Source organism: Caenorhabditis remanei, chromosome IV, assembly GCF_010183535.1.
Source record: "Caenorhabditis remanei strain PX506 chromosome IV, whole genome shotgun sequence".
NCBI lineage: Eukaryota > Metazoa > Nematoda > Chromadorea > Rhabditida > Rhabditidae > Caenorhabditis > Caenorhabditis remanei.
In genome coordinates this window covers 1,281,512-1,305,388 of record NC_071331.1, presented here as the reverse complement: position 1 = coordinate 1,305,388, position 23,877 = coordinate 1,281,512, and the positions used below count along the sequence as shown (strand labels likewise).

The window sequence follows — 23,877 nt, the reverse complement described above, 5'->3', positions numbered from 1 at the left end:
ATATTGTTTCCATCATGTTCTTGTTGCAGAATGTGATAAAGTTCAGGTGGACTTGTACTGTACTCTGAACTGCTGATTCTGATTTAAAATTCCACGTGAAAAATGCTCTATCTCATGAAAAGTTTGAGAGCTCATAACTCGGCTCTCATTGGCATTTAGCAGCAGAGCTGTGCGGAAGTAAAATTTTTAAAAAGGGAAGAAGGAAGAAGGAAGAAGGAAAAAGGAAGAAGGAAGAAGGAAGTGAAAAAAGCCCGGAAGAAGGAAGAAGGAAGGAAGAAGGAAGGAAGAAGGAAGTTGGGTTCCGAACTGGGAAATCGGAAGTTAATTTTGAAAATGACAAATTTGAAGAAACTTTTTTCTAATCATCTCTGAAAACGAATTTTGATGTTGTTTCATACCAAATTCCGTCAAAAACCACCAAAATTCCGCCAAAATCCCGTCGAAAATCACAAAATTTTTGTAAACTTTTCAACGGAAGAAGGAACAAGGAAGAAGGAAGTAAAATTTTTGAAAAGGAAGAAGGAAGAAGGAAGAAGGAAGTGAAAAAAGGCCCGGAAGAGTGAAGAAGAAAGTCGAAGGAAGGAATTCCGCACAGCTCTGTTTAGTAGGTTTTGACTTTGTCAAATAACTCAAAAACATCTGTATACTACTCACGGCTTATCACACTACATATACATTATACCAATCCGTTTTCAACTGAAAACATGTAACTGAAATGAGGGAAGTATGAATTTTAAAACAATTACTTTTTCGTTATTTCTAATTAAAGAAAGCTTCACTCTGATTTTCGATCAGACTTTTTGAAAAAGTTCATGAAAAAGACAAAAAAAAACTAGTTTTAAGTTGAAAGGTGTGCACATGTTGTGTTTTTTGCGTTCTTCTGTTCTCACTGTGGTTTTTTTTTCAAAAATGAACGGTTTCAACATTATTTCTAATTCAGAAAAGGGGGTGTAGTTTGATATCATTATTTTTCATGATGAAACTCTTAAGAAAATTTCTGTTTAGCTCATCTCAGAAATGGTTGGGGGAACATCTCACAAATGTTTCTACCCTCTTACTCATACTTCTCATACCTCCAAATTTCATTCCTCTTTCAGTTCTCATTGTCATATGCTTCTCAAATTCAAGTATGAGAATTTCGTGACTTCCCGGTTTACCATTTCCATATCAAATTTCGTTTTTTTTTTTGTTGAAAATTTATGAAAATTTATAATGTTTGAGAAATGGGAAGCTCCAAACATATTTGAGACGAGAAATTTCGAGATTGTGACAAAACTGAGACTGCGACGGGATGAGAATTGACGATACTCTCGTACACTATACAGAACTATGAAGTGATCAAAGTTTATTCTAGAATGTGTCTGACAATTGAAAGCCTAATTTATTGGATTACAGATCTGTGAGATACAAATTAAATAACAACTGAAAAAAAAAACAAAAAAATAAACTCTGTGAAACTGTAAATAAATATGATATTACTGATACAAAGGAGTATCAGAAAGTAAGGCGTATTTTTATATAGTTCAGCTTCTTCTATTTAAAAATTGTATGAATGAATTTCTTCCACAGCTCCCTTCACCCCGTTTCCTATTATAGAATTCATATTTTTCGTTCATATTTAAACCAGAAATTGTTTGCCGCATCAAAGGGAAATATATGGTTCGAATGAAGGCTGTGCTTGAAACAGAAAAGTTGGTTTAGAAATTGAGTTGGTTACGCATCCGAAAAAAATTAATTTTGAAATTATAGATCTGCAAATATCCATTGAATTATGTACATGTAATTGATTTTTATAATAGTTTTGTCCTGTTTCAGCACGCTTTTTTACTTGAATGGTTTCAAAACTGAGCAATAGTATTTCAAACGGATATACTAAGTGCAATTCCACTAAGTGCATTTATTTTATTGTCGCACCAAAACCAAGTTTCAACTTTTCAAAAATGTTATATCTTTGAGATATGTAGTTTCAAAACCTGAAATCCATCGCATTTACAACATTTTGAAAACGGTTATTCATTTTCTAATGTAATAAAAATGTTCCGTTTCCGTTATTCCGATTGAAAAAATAGAGACAAACATAAAGTCAAGTAAAGCTTGAAACAGAATTTGTTAAAATTTAAGAGAATCTTCTCTTTTTTTTCAGTTCTAACCTAATTTTATGAGAAGAACCGGCCAAAAACAACACTTCCTCTCTCAGTCTTATTACTCAGAGCTCACAACTAACACAAAGCTTCTATGCTGATGGCCGGTTTTTGAAAATGCAGCAAATAAATTTAATGCTACTTCGAAATAAAGAACTGTCGAAACTGTAAAATAAAAAAGATTTAAAATTCTTCTTGGATATTTTTTTACTTATCGAAAACTGGAAAAAGTGGAATTGCACTTCTCCACATAAAAAAACTACGGTTCTATCAGTGCAATTTATTCTAGGGCGTTAAATTATTCTTGCTTCATGTGCATTGATCGGCTTGAGAAAAATGGTTATTTTTTTGAATTCAAACTAGCAACAGCATTAAGATCCAGATCACGACGACCAATAAATCATGATATCTAAACAGCTTTCTTTTTGTAAACCTATTGTAACAGATAACTTTTTAAAAATGTTGTGAGAGCCTGCCATTTATTTCAAGAATCAGTTCTATTATAGTTTCATTCTTGAAAAATTATGTCTTGCTACATTATTTAAAGTTGTTTTTCATCTCAGTTTATCACGTAACTGAGAGAAATTGATAATATCAGAATAAAGTGTATTCTCTAGCAAATGTCGCTTCAAATAAAAGAACTGCATCTTTGTGTTTTTTTCATTTTCCATTTTAGTTCGAATTTTGTTTTTCAAGCACAATTTCTTTACAAAAAACTGAAGGACTCGAGTAAATGTGAATTGGGAAAATCTCACACTAAACATTTTCTACAGTTTCGTAACTACTGTTAGATTAAATGGGTATTGTATAATTGTTCCGGGTTTTCAAGATCACATTAAAACACCGTCAGGTATGTTTTAATGTTAAATTAACATTGCTAATTGAATGAGAACAATAACAATTAAATCTGAAATATTTTTGATTTATGGGAATTCTGATGCAGAACATTGTTGAAAATAGATTCTGCAAGTATAGAAAGGAAACTCTAAACAGTTTTACATTTGAAAATGAGTTGTTTTTTACTTAATGCGTTTTACGAGCTCTTACAATAAAGTAAAATCAGTTTTGTGTAGTAATATCACAATAAATATAGTTTCAGCTTTCGGAAATACCCGTGAAAAAGTATTGGTCCAGAGAAGGAGTATCAAAAAATGTAAAATGTATTAATTTATTCCCAGGCACTCAAGCAAAAGCATTCCAGCTGAAACTTCGATCGATGGTAGTGTTGAAATCTGTTGAATTTTGAATATTGACATTCCACCTGTTATTGGAACGTTAATTATTGTACGTCTTTTTTAAACACTGGCAACTAGGGCTTGAAATGGGACGAGTTGGGACGTCCCGCGTCCCCGACCCGCGCGTCCCGGATTGTCATAAAACGGTTAAAAATAAACGTGCATTTTTGAAAATTTGGGAATTGCGTCCCTAGCTATGTCTTCAGATTCTGTGAAAGTTTCACTATTCTCCTTCAAAAACTGACAGTTTTTCAAAATTCCCGGAAAAAAGTGGGACCCCCCATTTCGAGCCCTACTGGCAACGCGGTTTACAAGTATGACATTGAATTTTCTAAAACTGTTTCAAATTGTTTTTTTTTCAAAGCATTCGTTTAATGTTAATGTTGGTTTTTCTATGAAATCGAATTGCACAACATTATCAATACAGTGATAAAACAAACATGAAAGTGTGAAAACTTGTTACTGGAAAAGTACATTATTTTTAGTCGGTAACGTTTTTGAATATTCCAAATATGATTTAAACAAATTTTCCCAATACATGTTCATGATTTTATGACCCACTTTGATGTTAGATAATCCACATGTATTTACCGTATTCAAAAATAAACGGAAACATTTTTATCTGAAACTAGCAATATATATGTCCTTCTGTTTGAAATGTATGTGAAATTGCACATCATTATTAAATTTATCGAACCCTCTTCTCAAGCAATAATTAGAAACGTTTGTTTTTTATAAGAATTTGCTCATAATTTTTATTGATATTACAAATCTGCTCAAGAGATAATGAACTATTAGATCGTTGGTCTTGTAAATCATTGCAATGAAACAGTCATTTTTTGACAAACAGTGTCCTGAGTAAACACAATAAAATAACTTCATCTTACTTAAAAAACATTCATTACTTAATCTTACTTCACATATTTGATTGATCTGAAATACTCAAAATTCGACGGTGCGCTCCAGCGAATTGAAATTTCACTACTTCAAGTGCAAAAAGTTTTCAGAAGATCAAAAGCACAAATAGAAGTGTTTAGTTCAAACTGCGTAAATTATATACATTGTTGAAAAACATGTATTTCCAGGTAACAACCACCTGAATATCAGCGTATGATTTTTTTATTGTTCGGTTTCAATGAGGTTTCAATACATTATTAACTAATTTTTTATGTTTAATTTATGGGTCTAAGAAAAAAACTATGAAATTTAAAAAAATCCGTCGTTTCAGCGTTAGAACTAGGCAGTCAGAGGTTACCCAAAGTTACTACAATTTTGAATCAAAAATGAATTGTTTTATTAAATTAAACGTATGAGTCAAAAATTGAGAAGTAGTCTAGTTAGAATTGAAAAAAGGGAACACAATAGTTTTGTGACAAAACAAATAATATTTAAGTCTTCTCTAAAACTGAAAACTATATTTCCGATACATGTTTATTTCAAAAAATGACATGAATTCCTTTTCTGTTTGTTCGATGAATTTTTATGCTTCCATTTCCAATTTCCGTTTCTTGGAACTCATTACTAATAATTTTTTATTTCTAGTAGCCATTCTAGGATATTAAAGGAGATTACCTATAATGTAAACAACTGTGGAGTCTGCTGAAAACAAAAACAGAAAAATTGGATAAGCACTTGAACTATGCACACTGAATGTTCTAAAATAGTTTTACAAAGAGTTTGTTAGCTATGGTTTGCATAAAAATATAGAAAAAAAATAATATAACAACTAAATAAGGATAATGTTTCAATACTTTTGTTTATTTCAGTATAATTAAAGTTAATTATTAATTCCATTATATTTGAGATAAGTTATGATCAAAAAACAAAAAGTTAATATACTTTTGAGCGGAACTGTAACTGATACTTTTCTTTTCTAACTCTAGTTACCTATTTTCAGATCTGAAGTATCCAACGTCTCCGAATAGCATATGCAATTCAATTCCTACCTGGAATGATGGCTGGTATGGCAACACTAAAACTCAACTTTATAGAAATTCAAAGAATGGAGTGATTCCGAAGTTTAGGAAGTGAGATTTTTAGAAAATAATAGAAAAAAAAAACGTTCATTTTTTTTAGTGAAGCCCTGGTCACCTACTTCTTCCTGATTGCTGGCGCATTCTTGACTGTAGTTTCCTACTATTTCAATAGTTCCATATTTTCTGTATAATTCTAAACATCACGATTATATTTGTTTCCAGTCGCAATTCAAATCGCTGCATTATGCCTATTCGTGTCATATGCCACTTCGATTCTTGTCATTTCACTGGACAAGTTTTATTTGCTGTATAATGCGATAAGGTAAGACAATTTTAAAAAAAGCTTGGATCAAAATAGCAACAAGAACCTAAAACTCGAATCTTTAACAGCATTCCAAAAACTGTAAAAATATGTTTTCAGTGATCTCTACGCTGGCATCAACCCATATCTTCTATGGATATTCTCAGATTCTCTCCGAAAGTATATTTTGATTCGAATTGGATTCAGAAAAAAGAAAAAGGGACCAAGTTCTTCAGTTCTTACTGTGGTTGTACATTGAATATAACTGGTTTTTCAAAGAAATAAACGGTTTCGATATTATTTCTTATTACTTAAAGAGAGGATTTAGTTTAGTTGAGAAAGTGGTTTTGAATACATTTATTTACAAGTTTTCAAAATATGTATACAGAATTAGTATGGCTCCCTGACAGTCCTCTATCTTTTTCTTCACCTTCCTTTTATATTTTTGTGATCTACCACCTACTTGATGCTCAGTTACGAAGTGTCGAGGATTTATCGACCCCGTTTTTCCAATTTTGTGTAACAAAAACTGTGTTAAACATTCCTGAAACTGTGTTAAACATTCCAAGGACCCTTTTGAACAACTAGCTGGGCGCTATGTTTCCAAAATAGGGATGGGAAACTCGTATTTATTTATTTCTTGATGGATATTATGCACATACGTATTTATATCTTGCATGGATTTCTGGTGAGTCATTTTTATTCAGAAATGGCTGAAAATTTGTTTTCTGGGAATCGTTTTTGTTTGAGGTCTACAGAAGATTAGCCGATTGCACTTCTTCTTTTTTTAATTGAAAATTTTGAATCTGTACCGATTTGAAAGTTGTACCTATCACATTATTTATTTTCACACAATAAAAAAAACATTCTTGCAAAAAATGAGATAAGTTTGGAGTGAATGACATGTGCCCGTGGGAAGATGCCTTTGTGTTCTCTGAGAAACAGTTGTGGTTTGTTTATCGCAAAAACAATTGGTCAAACATCTAAATGAGGTATTATTATGGCGAATAAAGTGTCTGAACATAGATATCTGTAATTTAGAGCAGTGACCAGAGATTAACCAAAGCTACTTCAATATTGAGTCACGAATTAGTTTCATTGATAAAATTATTTGAGTCTTGATTCACTTGAAGTGAAATGGCCCAGATGAAACAGTTATGTCGTTTTTGTCGTTCTGGCATTGCTGTGCCGATGGTTTTTCTTTATTTGTCAAAGAAGTCGTAATTGGTTGATTCATTGCACAAAAGCTTTTACTCGTTCTTTAGGAAACAGCCAAATCCGGACGGGTCGAAGACTGCATTGTGTGGTGCGACTATTCAAAGAATTTTTATTTTTCATTGATTCAGATTTGAAACACCTATCAATTCGATTCAATTGTTTTAAAGAAATTTATTCAAGAAAAACCGTCGGCCCGACTCGTCAAGTATGGAACTAAAGAAAAAACAGGACTAGCCAGTCAACAACTGATAATAGCAATTAAAAAAAGTTAAGTTTTCTCTGAAACTGAAAATTCTATTTCTATCACAATATCAGTGGGCTCATGTTGCCTTCAACACTACCCTCTCTGTAAAATGTCAGAATGAAACAAAACACCATCAAACGTGCAATGTTTCCGGATTCCGTATTCCGGAAAATCTAAAATCTTATTCCGGTTCCGGATTCCGGAAATAAAAAAATCGCATTCCGTACAACTCTGGTCAAGACCCACTCCGCGTCCCCGGGCCGAACTTTGAGCGAGCGGTCAGCCACCGGCGAATGGGTAATATATAACCACAACCAAATTAAATATTTGATAATGTTTTAAAACTTTAGTTTATCACTGTAACATAACATTTCTTCAATATTTTTTCCATTGTATCCAATTTCCAGGAATCTGTCAAGCGATGTGCATCTCAGTCCTCGCCACCAATCGACTCTCCGCTATCATCTTCCCAAATCGACATCATCATGTAACTTTTTTTCTCAATTCTTAACTCTAGTTACCTATTTTCAGATCTGGAGTACCCAACGTCTCCGAATAGCATACGCGATTCAATTTCTACCGGGAATGATGGCTGGTATGGCAACGCTATTCGATAAAACTCAACTTTATAGAAATTCAAAAAATGGAGTGATTCCAAAGTTTAGGAAGTGAGAGAGCCTGTTTTTAGGCAATAATAATAATGCAATTTAATCTTTTAGTGAAGCCCCGGTCACCTACTTCTTCCTGATCGCTGGCGCATTCTTGACTGTAGTTTGTATATACCTGATATTTGCATATTGTTATCTATTATTCGTTTTAAGAAGGAACACAAAAATGATAGTGAGTTTAAAAAGTTATTGATTTTACTGGAATCCTGTTTTTGTTTCAGAAAAACTCGGCATTTCAAAAATCAAGGAATCAAATCAAGAAGAAGGAGATGAAATTATTCATTATGAGTAGTATTACAGGTTTGTACTATTTCAATAGTTCCATATTTTCTGTGTGATTCTAAAAATCTTGATTATGATTTTGTTTCCAGTCGCAATCCAAATCGCTGCTTTATGCCTATTCGTTTCTTATGCCACTTCGATTCTTGTCATTTCACTGGACAAGTTTTATTTGCTGTATAATGCGATAAGGTAAGAAAAATTATCTAAAAAACTTCAATATCATCAGCATGAACCTAGAACTCTAATCTTTTACAGCATTCCAAAAACTGTAAAAAATATATTTTCAGTGATCTTTACGCTGGCATCAATCCATATCTTCTATGGATATTCTCAGATTCTCTCCGAAAGTATATATTGATTCGAATTGGATTCAGAAAGAAGAAAAAGGGACCAAGTTCATCTGTTCTTACTGTAGTTGTACATTGAATATTACTGGGTTTTTTGAAAGAAATAAACGGTTTCAATATTATTTTTACTACGAAAATAGATTTGACCTAGCTTTGATATGTTTTTTAAATTCATTCTTATATATAAAACGCATGCGGGGTTTGTCTGTCACAATGTCGGCCTTTTATTTTCATTTTCAAAAATACGAATCATTATTAAAGAGATTTCACGTGAACTCAAGTGGCGTAACAGCGAGGAAACGCGCCGAGGGCGCGTCAGTATGAGCTGGTCTCATAATAACATTTCTGTCTTGCTCATCTCAAAAAAAGTGGGAGAAACATTTCACCAATATTGCGTGCACTTTCTAGTTTTCAAAATATGTATACAGAATTAGTATGGCTCCCTGACAGTCCTCTATCTTTTGCTTTACCCTACCATTCTATATTTTTGTGATCTACCACCTACTTGACGCTCAGTTACGAGACGTCGAGGATTTATAGACCCCGTTTTTCAAGTTGTGCGTGACAACGGCAATTGTGGATATTTGTGAGTTTTATACTTGCTAAAATATCAGCTGTCTATCAATAGTTAGATTCACTTCAACGTTTTTCAAAATCTATCTGAAACAGTGTGGATTTTTCCAGGGACCCTTCTGAACAACTACCTGGGCGCTATGTTCCCAAAATGAAGATGGGGAACTCGTATATATTTATTCCTTGATGGATACTATGCACATACGTATTTGTATTTTGCATGGACTTCTGGTGAGTCATTTTGATTGAAAAGTGGCTGAAAATTAGTTTTATGAGGCTTGTCAACGTGTCTCCCAATAATTAGTCCGCTGTAGTTCTGATCTTTAATATGAAAATTTTGAATCTGTTCCGATTTAAAATTGTACTTTGTACTTATAAGACATTTTTACACAAGAAAGAAACATTCTTGCAAAAAATGGGTTAAGTTTAGAGTTAATGACATGGGCCCGTGGGAAGAATCCTTTGCAATCTCTGAGAGACATTTATGTTTTGTTCATTGCAAAAACAATTGGTCAAACATCTAAATGAGGTATAATTAAGGCGAATGAAGTGTCTGAACATGGATTTTTGTAATTTAAAACAGTGACTACAGATTAACCAAAGCTACTTCAATATTGAACCAAAAATTGTGTTATTGGATAAAAAATGAGTCAAGAATTGTCATACTCCTTGGTAGAACAATGGAATGAAAAAGACGAAGAATATTTCAGTTTTCTCTAAAACTGAAAATTTGATTTCTGCTACAACATTATTTCAAAGAAACGATACAATTTTGTTGTTAGTTTTATTTAATATATGTGACTTTTGAATTGACTAAATCAATCGCTGTTTCTATTTCCCCCGTTTCCTGGAATTCATAACTAATCACTTATATTTCTAGTAGTCATTCTAGGTCAAATGTAAACAGCTGCGGAGTCTGAGAAAAAAAAACAGAAAATTTGGTTTATCACTTGAACTATGCGCAAAGAATGTTATAAAACGGATTACCTACTCACGATAAAATTAAACATTGGATAATGTTTCAAAACTTTAGTGTATCACTATTACATAAAATTTCTTCACTATATTTTCCATTGTTTCCTATTTTCAGGAATCTACCAACTATTGCCCAAACATTTAACATGACAAGCTGAAGTGTTGATGAAACAGAAAAAAAGTATGAAAATCTTGAATCGCTAATTAGTCATTGCAATACCAGTGGGCTCATGCTGTCTTCGATTCAAACCATGCTCTAAAAATTTAGAATGCTATAAGAACGCTATCAAAGGAAACCGAAAAAAGTATTATATTGTAGTTAGAGACCGCACCATTTTTTAAACTTTTTTTGCTGAAATTTTCGGTTTTCGGTCCAAACCTAATTATCTGTGATTTTAAATTTGTGTGACTGCCAATAACATTGGAATTTGGTGGTCAAAGATTATCCAACACTTCTTCGACCATAAATTGTGTTATTGGATGAAAAAATGAGGCAAGAATTGTGATAAAATGAAATTAGAGTTCGCAATGAAAGAACAATAAAACGAAGAATATTTCAGTTTTGTGTAAAACAGAAAATTATGTTCCTGATTCAAGACTGTTCTAAGACACAATGTGATCTTGCTTTTTGCTTTTACATGTCTTTGTGAATGGACCAAATCAATCGCTCCAACTGCTTTCCATTCCTTCGCCTCCTAGAATTCATTACTAATAATTCTTTGACAAGTAGCCATTCTAGTCTATTAAAGAGGGTTTCCTTGAATATAAGCAGCTGCGGTGTCTGCTGAAAAACAACAGAAAAATTGGATTAGCCCTTGAACTATGCACCCAAAATGTTTTAGGAGTAATCTAGCTATAACTTGCATGATAACATAGCTCTAAACAAAAAACTATACTAGATAAGGATAATGTTTCAATACTTTTGTTTATTCCAAAATAATTAAAGTTATTCATTGATCCAAGGCTAAGAGACATCGAATTAGTGTGCGGTCTCCTGATGAGTTACAAGAATTTCTTGAAACAGAAAATGATAGCAGACGTAGAAATCACAATGTGACTTCTTGTGAACAATGTCAATTTTGCAAAAATTCTGCTCTTTTTTTCAAAAAATCCAAAAACGGAAGGTTTCGAACGTGAATGCTAGAAATATTCGAGGTATGTTTGAGGAATGAAAATTTGGGAAGTTCGAAACATAATTGAGACAAAAAATTTTAAGATTGCGACCAGACTTTCCTTGAATACCTCCCATTTACAACATTTCGAAAACTGTATAAAAATAGTTTAGTGATCTCTACGTCGGTCTCAATTTATACAATCCATAGATAATCACAAAAATGAACTGTTTGTAATAGTATTGATAAGTGAAAAAATGCCAATTTTTTATTATTATGAAAAATGCCCAGAATAGAGAAAAGCATAAATTCAAGTAAAGCTTGAAACAGAATTTGTTAAAATTTAAGAGAATCTTTTCTATTTTTCTGTTCCAACCTAATTTCATCAGAAGAACCGGTCAAAAACAACACTTCCATATATCCTTCCTCAACATACTTGCAAAATATCGTCCCGGGCCGGTAGAGAAAGTTGCCGGCCCGGAGTCAAAAAATGAGCACAATCTTTTCACAAAATTTTTCGAAATTTTTTGAAATTTTCATCAAAAATAGTCAAAAATCTTATGTAAACTTGAGTTTTATCGATATGTAAAAACATCGTCGAAAATTCGACTTTTTTGCGGAAAAATCAAAAAAAATTTCAAAAAAATTCAAATTTTCAAATTTTTGTACTGTGACCCGGGCCGACCGGGCCGGTCGGTTCTTCAATATCAACTTTTCATTTTCAACTCTTTTTTTTCAGCTTTATTATTCAGAGCTTACAACTAATAGTTATTTTCCTGTGAGGAAGAGAGAACCGAGTTTTCGAGAGAGACGCAGAGTGCGCGATTAAAGGCGCTTACAATTATGAGCAAAGGTCCCACCGCGATCGGGATGTTAACAGAGCGGCGAACAGAGAAATATGAACCATTCTACGTGCGTTTCGTTCGTTTTTTGGTAGAAATTGTTTGAATTACGTGTTAAAGTGGGTATTTGTGAATAATAATGTATTACTCAGTGGTTTTAGAAGTGTGAAGTGAGGTTTTCGACGAATTTTTTACGAAGGAATTCGAGAAATTTGTATAATAATGTATTTTCAGTGAACTTTGTAAGTTTAAAGTGAAGTTTTCGTCGAAATTTCACGAAAAAATTCGAGGAATGTGTACAATAATGTGTTTTCAGTGAATTTTGTAAGTTTGAAGCGGAGTTTTTGTCAAATTTCCACGAAGGAGTTCGAGACATTCGTATAATAATGTATTTTCAGTGGATTTTGTAAGTTTCAAGTGAAGTTTTCACCGAATTTTCACGAAAAAATTTGAGGAATGTGTACAATAACGTATTTTCAGTGGATTTTGTAAGTTGAAGTGAAGTTTTTTCGTCGAATTTTCACGAGGAAATTCAAGAAAGTCGTACAAAGCGTATTTTCAGTGGTTTTCGGAAATTTGAAGTGAAGTTTTTCGTCGGAGAAAAATTCGTACAATAATGTATTTTTCTGCGGATTTCGGAAGCGTGAAGTGAAGTTTTCATCGAATTTTCATGAAGAAATTCGGGAAATTTGTACACTAATGTATTTTCAGTGAATTTTAGAAGCGTGGAGTGAAGTCTTCATCGAATTCTCACGAAGAAATTCGTACAATAATGCATTTTCAGTGAATTTTATAAGCGGGATTGAAGTTTTTCGTCAAAATTTTTCCCGAGAAAATTCGAAAAGTCCTTGAGAAAGGGAGTGTCAGGCGGAAAGTGGAGAGTCGAGGTGGCAGATGAAGGCGTGCAGAATGGACAATCGAGGAGATAATCCGAAATAAAGGCAAGCTGATTTCAACACAAAGGTGGCCAACTTGCATGGAAAGAAATTGGACAATTGTCCGGACGAAGAAGACCTGAAGAAGATTTTTGATATGCTCAAATCGAGAAACGCGAGTCGGAAATGGTGGACAGCGATTCGCGAGCGGCCGCGATGCTGGAGAGAGCGACTACGCGGACGAATCTGTTGAATTCGAGTGTTGGAGGCTTAAGCGAACAGTGTTGGAGGTTTAAGCGACCGTTCGATTGGTGATGCCGATTTCGCTGCTGCAAAGAGACTCTGGAACACAGAAAAGGAAGAGATTTGAAGAACTGTCGCGGGCTCTTCGCGAAGAGAGGGAATCACCCGTCTCGGAGCCTCAGAGGTGAGCAGTTTTTCTCCAGAGAAACCGCCCCGGGCGAGTTGAATCCGTAGAGAGATAGGGGCAAATAATGAGCGGTATAGAACAAAAGTGTTAGTGGGAACCTTGTTTCCGGGTGTACGGGGCTCATGCGTGAGAGACCTGAGAGAAAGACAGTCAGACTGTCGGAGAAGAGAGATGAAGCGGTGCTGCACCGGCTGGAAGTGATAAAAGGGAGCCTGGCTCCGACGGTCCTGGGCCGAGAACGATTTCTGGAATCGTTGATTTTCAATACTGTGTGTTGCAGAGGACAAAGCCGTCGCTTGGTGAAACGGTCCGTAGACGAGTGGAGCGGAGACTCGGAAAGCTGGTCGGTCGGAAGGTCGTCAAGCGGAAAAGAGTAGAGGTGAGTTAGTTGAAAGTACTGTCCCGGTCGAGAGAAGACGCGAGCAGAATATGAGACCGAGCGCGAAGAGTAGAGAGGCATAAAAGTAATCGAGTGCGAGGAGAAAACTGAAGCGACGAGAAGGTGAGCAAGACCGATGAAGGGTCGCATAAGGATCCAGTGAGATTTTGAGAAAAGGTTCGATGAACCTAGCATTTGCATGAGATCCCGGAGCAAATTTTAGGGACACAGTAGGAATCGTTTAGTTTTTTCGTGGTTTTTCCTAGAGAACTGATATCAAGATGCTGTTTTTCGCGGGTAGAAACGCCGATTTCAATATCCGGAAAGTCGAGTAGTATGTCTTCCTACGGGTCCAGGCCAGAAAAGAGAAAATTTGACGGAGAAGGGGCCACAGGCAAGGAAAAGGCTTAAATACAGTCGTTTCGTTCCAGGCTCACAAGCAGCGGGGTGTGCAGTCACCTCGAGAGCATCGAGACGAGAATTGCTTGGTGCGCGCATCTACCAAGTCTCGTGTCCCGTTTTTTCTTGTTACTGCCGAATACAGAAAATACGCCAATTAGGTGTTTTGTAGCGATGCCCATAAGGAAATACTACGTTTCTTTTCAGTCGAATTTGGAAAGAGAAATCTAAATCTTTCGTCAGGAGCGCTGGCTCCCAACACAGCGGTAGAGCGAACACATCTGTATGCGCAATGAAGTCTTGGTGGCGATGCTAGACTTTTCAAGATAAACTTCGCCTTTTCAGTTTCTAGCTACCAAAAACAACGCCACTAAAAGCCTAAAAACAAGCAATAAAACTGTAATATATATATCGTTGTGTTTGTTGTAGAAACTTCGTTTCTATTCGATCGATACCGAAGCAGGAAAATGTATTATCCCGACCCGAATGGGGAGGAATAATAGTTATTTTCCTGTGAGGAAGAGAGAACCGAGTTTTCGAGAGAGACGCAGAGTGCGCGATTAAAGGCGCTCACAATTATGAGCAAAGGTCCCACCGCGATCGGGATGTTAACAGAGCGGCGAACAGAGAAATATGAACCATTCTACGTGCGTTTCGTTTCCCACCCTAGAGTCCCCACCCTACGAAACGCACTTCGAAAAGAAACAGAGGGCCGAGAAATAAGCTGAGGTATTTTCAGAAGGATCGAAACTCCAAGTCGCTGAACGTACAGGAGTGAAAAGTTCACCAGAAGCCAATCTCAACGCTCCAGATGACTGCGCGATCGACCTAGAACGAACAGCAAGCGTCGGGGAAGGACATAGCCGTCGACGATCAGCCAGGAAACACTCCAAAACGACTGTCGCCAAGATGGAGAGAAAAACAACAAAGCAACGTCATCGTCTTCCAAGCATGCTGAACGGGAAAAAAGCTTCTCCACCTCGCCAGTTTTTTCGTCGATCGAAAAGAGATGGATGCTACGTTTAGGACTGCAAGGAACTCACCACGACTACAGGAAGGAAGGAGCACCAACGATGGGCAAGACAACGGAGAAGAAATCAGGAAGGGAGGAAGGAGGAGAAGCGACCAAGGCCCAGAACGACATCTTCGCGACAGCCCCGATGCTCAAGGATTCTGAGAAGAAGTTGAGAGCCAAAAAGACGTCCGCGACCCTCATGAAGAACATATGCCTCTAAATTTGAAGTCTAAGATTTCCTTCTGTTTTCTCACTCGTTTTCCTCTCATCCCAAGCATCCCAATTCTCTAAATCCAATTCTCTAAATTCTAAAAATCAATCAATGTATCCTCCGCCCTCTATCAATGTGTCATCAATCTACTTGCCCGTTTTTTCCCGTTACTGTTTGACTGTTTGACGCCCCTGTTTCATCTGTAAATGTGGTCCGCGCCGCGCGGACCACACCCCCACCTACCTACCCCACCTAGCTACCAAAAACAACGCCACTAAAAGCCTAAAAACAAGCAATAAAACTGTAATATATATCGTTGTGTTTGTTGTAGAAACTTCGTTTCTATTCGATCGATACCGAAGCAGGAAAATGTATTATCCCGACCCGAATGGGGAGGAATAATACATAGCTTCAGTGGTGATTTCCTGCTTTACAAGTTCTATAATCTGTTTTTCAAAACTTGATACGAAGTGTAGCTTCAGACTTATTTTCTATTGCTGGCCTTTTTTTAACTGTAGTTTGTACTATCTGAACCATACTGACGTTACAGAAGTGGTCTGAAAGTGTGGCTCCATATACAAGCCTTGGAGATTCATTTTTTCAAATTTTGGCATTTGTTTGAGTCTATCTACCTATATAACTGATTTCGAGATGTTCTCCAGTTAGGAGTCATTGCTGTGAGCTCTCATAGTTATGTATCTGTATTTTTTGCTTTATAGTCATCCGTATCGAAAGCGAGACAAAAGTGTTGTATCTCTGAAAATAAAAACCTGAAACAGTCTTTCTATAAACTAATTTTCTTAATGGAACCTGCGCATCAGACTTGAACCTTGTGAATTTTCAATTATTATATTTCTTGACGAGTGGAGCCCTTTAAAGGTTTTTTGCAGTTTCATGATTCCGTGTTAACAAAATAATCACACTGGTATCTAATTGAAATGCTTTTTTCCATAAAAAGTTTAAATTGAGAATCTTGTTTCCCGGCAATATTCCAGTCGGTTTGTTTTAAGGAACTATTCTTCGTAATCATAAGTTATATTATCCTATTTGATAGAGTTATCAATGTCCAATAGTTATTGAACTACAGTACACGTATATTATATTAGTTTTGGCTTATTGAGAAATATCTACAAACGGTTTTCTCATCATCGAAAATGTAATCACCAATGTAATTTTTAGCGTTTCAGTGAAACCTAATGCAATTTTTCTCTTTTTTGAATTTCGCTGTTCCATTCGGTCGCTAATGGTTTATCGTTTTTCACTCCCTCCATTTATAAACAAAAAAACTTCTTGTTTTCTACATAAATTTTTTAAAAATGGTGGAAAAAAAGTTTCGACCACGGCAGGATTCGAACCTGCAATCTTCTGCTCCGTACACAGGTGAACCGCTGTGGATCCTATATGTGATCGCGCGGTGGCGTATATGCAGCTAGAAAGAATCAGGGATGTGTCCTATATGTGTCCATATGGATCCACGCGCGGTCGGACGAAAAGCGTGTGCCGCATATGGATCGTATATGGATCGCATATCAGCATTAATTCTACCAATCACATTTGGTTGATTATTCTGTATGAAACACTAGAAAGGCCTAATTCATTGTTGTGATTGGTATGTAATGTTATCATATTGTTTCACTTTTCTTTTTTCCATTTTGTTCACTTCCCATTTCTCGGACTTGTATATTTTTTCCATTTTTCTCGAAGTTCTTTCCTTTTTTAAACAGATAATGGCAATACTTTTAAAAAAATTGAAAATCACACACGATTTCCTATAAAAATCATATATTAGCTTGGTGATTATAACACAATCATTGATTCTCATGTCAAGCTTTTCTTTGAGCTCTGAAAGAAAATGATACCTGTCGAAAAAATTCGAAGTCCGGTATTTTGACTTTACTTCGGTATGACAAATACTTACCTTCTTACCTTTAAATCCACCTGAAAAATATGATTTCTTATCATACCGAAGTGAAGCGGAACATCAGACCCGAACTTCTCAACAAAAACTTAAAATTCTAGTTTATTGAGAAAATAACAACTTTTGTATTGAAAAAATAACTTTTCGCAAGTTTGTATAGATTTATTTTTATTTTTGAAGTTTGCCATTATCTGTTTTGTGCAAAAAGAATGAAGAAAATAGGTGAAAAACTTCGAGAAACGGAGAAAATGGGCCCGCGGGCCGGCCCGGACATATAGAAAAAAAATGTCGCGTCGATTTACGGTAAACAACACGCCCACGTGTAATTCCGGAGTGTCGTTGCGGCGGCCGGCCGCCACCCTCAAATATGGGCCATACATATGGGAGCTATATGGGTGCACGCGCTGCCAGTACACAGAAAAGACGACCGCACATATTCGGCACACGCGCGATCCACTTTTCATTTATGGACACATATAGGGCGCTAATCTGGCACCTTCACATATAGGATTCCCAGCGGTTCACCTGTGTAGGCAGACGCGTTATCCATTGCGCCACGCGGCCACATATTCGACTTCAATTGACATCGAATGGAAAGAGGCGCAATTCTTTTGTTCTCTTGATGAATTTTCGAAAATGGAATAGAATCCTGCGTACAATTATCAGTCATAACAGAAAAACAGTATTAGAAACTGATTTCATTCTAGAAGATGCTATGTGAAAATTGTTGTTTATGCATGTTTTATCAGTTGAAATAATTTATTTCTTGATTTTCAGAAATAAACAAAATCAAAGACTAGCTTATAAAAATGAGCCAAAGGTACTGTTTCACAGCGGAAGTTCAGAAGAATTTGCAAAATTTATTCACTTTCATTTCTAAGGAGACCAGGATCGATTTCTCATAATAAAGTCATCAGTGAAAAATGAAATTAAAGAAATATAATCTCTGAAACATTCGATAAATCTTATTTGAAAATATTAAGTACGGAATCAAATACAAAGTTTAAATATCAGAAACAACAAAACGAGCAGATCGATTGGATAATGAATCATTATGAAATGGGAGGAACCAAAGTAGTGATGTTGAAACATGGAAAAAAAACATTAACATGATAAATTTTGTTGTATTCTGAAATTTGGCAATTTTTACATTTTCAGTCATTCTTCATAATTATTTGCTATAAATAAATATAGTTAACCAGTTAATTATTATGGAAACTTGTAAACAAATCTACCTAAATCAATTTTTGGATTAGAAATTTACTTTTCTAAAAATAAAAGCAATCTTATGTTAATAACTGTTAACCTATTTTAAAACATTGAATTTGAAAAAAAAAACACGTTTCACATTTGTTTCTTGTAGGCATCCGTTTAAGAAATTTGTTGCTCATTTGAATTTAATAGCACGTTTATGAACCGCCTGCAGGAATGAAAAGGCTTGCGAAAAGGCGCTGAAAACAGATCACATGTTATTTTGAAGAACAAAACCACTAAAACAAAATAACGTTTCCTTCAGAAATTGTAGACTACAAATAATGCTTCTGCAACAGTAAGATTTGGATTCAAAATGGTGAGACATCTTGAAACATAAAATCACCAAATCTACTGTTACAGTAGCGAGCATAGGTGAGGGCAGATTCATACTTTCATGTGTATCTATGCTGAATCGTGTCCGTTTTGCACAATCTTTTTTTTGACAGATAGCTGAAACATTCAGCAATACAAAAATCAGTTTTTTGAAATAGTTCCAATTTTGTTTTTTTTTCATAATCGATTTTTCCTGACCGTGATTTGAAAATTAAAAAAAAAACTTTTTATTTTTCTCTTGGAGTTATTGAGTTTTTAATGTCAAAATGATGGAACATGTACAAATGAACAAAAAATTATGTTGAATTAGTTTCTTAGTTCCAGAGCATCGTGCTAGAGCTCCAGAAGTCAAAAGTGGCGTCCTCGGAAAAACCTTCATAACTCATCAAATAATTAGCCAAATTAGCCAAAACACGTACCAAAAGACGTGTTTTGAGTTCTTCTACAGACCAACATCAAAAAATCAAGGTTTTAGAAAAAATAATTTTTCAAATTTTTTCACCCAAAAATTTTTCATTCCAATTTTTTCCTGGATTTCCGATATTTTCTGGCTATAAAACGAACAAAAATCACAAACATGTGTTTTATTATTTGTGATAAAACACTTTGCATGCAGTATTTGAAACGTATGTTCGTTTTATAGCCAGAAAATATCGGAAATCCAGGAAAAAATTGGAATGAAAAAGTTTTTGGTGAAAAAAATTTGAAAAATTATTTTTTCTAAAATCTTGATTTTTTGATGTTGGTCTGTAGAAGAACTCAAAACACGTGTTTTGGTACATGTTTTGGCTAATTTGGATAATTTTTTAATGAGTTATGAAGGTTTTCCCGAGGACGCCACTTTTAACTTCTGGAGCTCTAGCACGATGCTCTGGAACTAAGAAACTAATTTAACATAAATTTTTGTTTATTTGAACATGTTCCATCATTTTGACATCAAAAACTCAATAACTCCAAGAGAAAAATAAAAAGTTTTTTTTTGAATTTTCAAATCACGGTCAGGAAAAATCGATTATGAAAAAAAACAAAATTGGAACTATTTCAAAAAACTGATTTTTGTATTGCTGAATGTTTCAGCTATCTGTCAAAAAAAAGATTGTGCAAAACGGACACGATTCAGCATAGATACACATGAAAGTATGAATCTGCCCTCACCTATGCTCGCTACTGTATCTTTTTAAGGAAAAAAAATACCAAAAACCTATTGAGTTCAAGCAAAATATGTTTCAAAACATCACAATTTTGCAGTTATAGAGAATAGGTTGGTGAAACATATTGATATTGTCTGGGTAATCCTAAAGTTTTGGTTATGTAAGAATAATTACATTTAATCGATGTTATGAAAAACATAAATAATGTTTCTGTTTCAGTTTTGTCAATTATGAATCTTCTAAATTCAACTTCTGATTGCACGTGATCTTTAATTTCCGGATTTGCACAATCTTGAAACCGCGGTTTTATTTTATTTCTCACTATCAGCTATTCGAAAATATCTCACGTTCATAGTAGCGTTAGCAAACACTCGTCATAGGAAAATAATATCTGATGCTACTGATACAGTAGTTTTTTTTAACATGTCTCACAGTTTCAGATAAATCCCAAGTTACCAGCAACATCGATTCAATTTAATAGACCAGTATTCTTTCGTAGACAATTATCACACGAAACGGTACTTTATTCAGTGAGTCACGGGGGAAATGTATTGAATTTTTCTGTTCCATCGTTGTTTTTAGTGTCGAGCTTTGATATCGATTAAGTGGATCATTTATAAAATCTAGCAAGTTCGATTTTGAAATTTGATTGAATAACATGAAATTACTGTTTCAGGAGCATATTTTTTGTTATGAACCAATTGATAGACAATTCAATGTGTTTTGAATCCTCGTAATTTCTGTTTAGCTCATCTCAGAAATAGTTGGAGGAAAATCTCACAAATGTTTCTACCCTCTTACTCATACTTCTCATACCTCCAAACTTCTATGAAAATTTAAGATTTTTAAGAAATGGGAAGTTCGAGACATATTTGAGACGAGAAACTTCGAGATTGTGACAAAATTGAGATTGCGACGGGATGAAGCGTGGAGACCTCACAAATCGGGGAAGAAACGTGGTGCGGGAAATACGAATCGGGGGAGAAACAAATCGGGGAAATACCATTCTTAGCTATGACTTTCATGATAAGCTAGCACTTATTGAAACAACTAGATAAGGATACTGTTTCGAAACTTGTGAATATGCCGCGGTCCGGGCTAAAACGGCTTTTTTGGATATTTTTGCTTTTTTTTGCACTTTTTCCCGGCCCAAGGTACATTAACGAATAGACATCCGGCCCGTAGTAGGTCACGGACATAGAACTCGTCGAGATCTACATTTTGGTATATATCTGAGCTCATAAAACTCAGTTTGACGCGAGTCACGCGCCGGCCCGTGTCGGCCCGTTTCGGCCCGGTTGACAAGTATGAAACCTACTGTTATAACCGATTTTTTAATGCTCTCCGGCTTCAATGATGATAGTGATTTGATACACAAATAGTGGAATAGGGGTACTACATGTTAATTGTTATGAACATTAAACCTTTTTCAAGAAACATTGATTATGATAATTTTTCAAAAAATCTCTGTGATGCAACCCGAATAGATTGTTGTATCTTTTAAAAGAAAAATACCAAAAACCTATTGCAAAACATGTTTCAAAAATTGCAGTTATAGAGAATAGGTTGGTGAAACATATTGATAATCCTAAATGGGATGTAGTTAGTTTGATATACTTTTTCATGAAGACAATTTCTGTTTAGCTCATCTCAGAAATAGTTGGGGGAACATCCCACAAATGTTTCCGCATGTTACTCAAACTTCTCATACCTCCAAATTTCATTTCTCTTTCAGATCTCATTGTCATATGCTTCTCAAATTCAAGTATGAGAATTTCGTGACCTCCCGGTTTACCATTTTCATCTCAAATTTCGTTTTTTTTTTGTTGAAAATTTATGAAAATTTATAATGTTTGAGAAATGGGAAGTTCCAAACATATTTGAGACGAGAAATTTCGAGATTGTGACAAAACTGACACGTCGAATTAACAACAAACTGAAAAAAAAAACAAAAATATAAACGCTGTGAAAGTGAAAATATATATGATATTACTGATACAAAGGGGTATCAAAAAGTAACGCGTATTTTTTTCTAGTTCAGCTTCTTCTACTTCCAAACAGCCTAAATTAATTTCTTCTAAAGCACTCTTACCTCCGTTTTTGGCATCAACGGGAAATATATGGTTCGAATGTAGGCTGTGCCTGAAACAGAAAAGTTGGTTTAGAAATTGAGTTGGATACGCATCCGACTTTTAAAATTATAGATCTGCCAATATCCAGTGAATTATGTACATGCAATTGATTTTTATAATAGCTTTGTCCTATTTCAGCACGCTTTTTTATTGGAATGGTTTCAAAACTGAGCAATAATATTCCGAAATTCAGATATAATAGTTGCAATTCCACTAACTAACATCAGTAAGTGTATTTATTTTATTGTCGCACCAAAACCAACTTTCAACTTTTCAAAAAAATTTTCCTTCGAGACATAGAATTCCAAAACCTGAAATCCATCGCATTTACAACATTTCGAAAACTGTATAAAAAATAGTTTAGTGATTTCTATTCCGGTTTCTTTTTATATGATCCATAGATAATCTCATAAATGAAAACTGTTTTTAATAGTTTTGATAAGTAATAAAAATGTTCCATTTCCGTTACTCCAATTTCATTTCACTGGAAAAATAGGGAAAACATAAATTCAAGTAAAGCTTGAAACAGAATTTGTTAAAATTTAAGAGAGAATCTTTTCTATTTTTCTGTTCCAACCTAATTTCATGATAAGAACTTCTTTTTCAGCTTTATTATTCAGAGCATACAACTAATACATAGCTTTTATGCTGATTTCCGTCCGGTTTCTGCAGTTGTAGCAAATAAATTTAATGCTACTTTGAAATAAAGAACTGTCGAAACTGTAAAATAAAAAAGATTTTAAATTCTTCTTGGATATTTTATATTTTTTTACTTATCGAAAACTGGAAAAAAGTGGAATTGTACTTCTCCACATTTAAAAAAAAACTACGGTTTTATCAGTGCAATTTATTCTAGGGCGTTAAATTATTCTTGCTTCATGTTTATTGATTATCGACATTTGAGAAAATGGTAATTGTTTTGAATTCAAATTGCAAAATTTGATACGGCAGACTTATTTTCTATTACTGGCTCTTTTTTGACTGCAATTGGTACCATCTGAACCATACTGACGTTACGACAGGGATCTTAAGGTGTGGTTCCATATACAAACATTGGAGTTTCATTTTATCACATCTTGGGAGTTGTTGAAGTATATCAATCACAGCTACTTCAAAAATCTCCTCCAGTTAGGACGCGTTGCAGTGAACTTTTATAGTTATGTATCTGCATTTTTTTCTGTTTACCCATTCCTACGAAAGTATTCCTCTTGTTATAAACACAAATCGGCTACTAACTGTCGTTTGAAACACAATGCTTTTTGTGCAAACTCATTGAGTTTTCGTATGATTTCTTTAGTCTATCGACTGTTTGAAACATAAATCTCATTTTTCAACCATAGTTGTATGAAGATTCCAAATTTTCTGTATCGATAGCGAGATAAAAGTGTTATATATTTGGAAAAATTGATCTAGAATTAGTCAACACTCATTTTTATAATGGAACCTGTAGAGCTTATAACATCGTGAATTTTGTATTGAAAATCATTTTTCTTGAGGAGTGGAGCACCAAAAAATTTGCAGCAGTTTCATGATGCTGCCTTAACAAAATCATCACACTGATATCTAATTGAAATAGGTTAAACCAGTCGATAAAATTTTGGGGAAAATAACAAAACTGTTAATTAGTTAATTAGTATATTTGCTTGTTTGAGTTAAATGCGGTTTTTGAAATGGGAAGATAACACTCTCAATCAGATCACAATCAGTAAACATCTTGAAACATAGCTTAAACGTTTCAATGTTGTTTGGTGAAACATCTGGAAAAGATCTGGGTAAGCCACTGGTTCCAAATTTTTTCAAATTTGTACTCCGTTTCAGATTTGTCAATTAAACATCTTCAATTTCATTGGGGAATCAAAAATTGCC

General features: G+C 34.6%; 2 protein-coding genes across 2 annotated transcripts; both read left to right on the top strand.

Moving 5' to 3' along the window:
* Positions 1 to 4,016: 4,016 nt before the first annotated feature.
* On the top strand, positions 4,017 to 5,912 carry GCK72_012200 (uncharacterized protein; the record flags this gene model as incomplete). Its single annotated transcript, XM_053728914.1, has 5 exons — positions 4,017 to 4,035; positions 5,274 to 5,403; positions 5,453 to 5,523; positions 5,575 to 5,674; positions 5,774 to 5,912. 5 exons carry the CDS (start codon positions 4,017 to 4,019, stop codon positions 5,910 to 5,912), a joined length of 459 nt encoding a protein of 152 aa, XP_053583686.1.
* A 1,624-nt stretch (positions 5,913 to 7,536) lies between these two features.
* GCK72_012199 (uncharacterized protein) lies at positions 7,537 to 8,491 on the top strand (the record flags this gene model as incomplete). The annotated part of the gene is made up of 6 exons (XM_053728913.1): positions 7,537 to 7,602; positions 7,647 to 7,783; positions 7,835 to 7,955; positions 8,005 to 8,083; positions 8,155 to 8,254; positions 8,353 to 8,491. 6 exons carry the CDS (start codon positions 7,537 to 7,539, stop codon positions 8,489 to 8,491), a joined length of 642 nt encoding a protein of 213 aa, XP_053583685.1.
* Between the last annotated feature and the right edge of the window lie 15,386 nt (positions 8,492 to 23,877).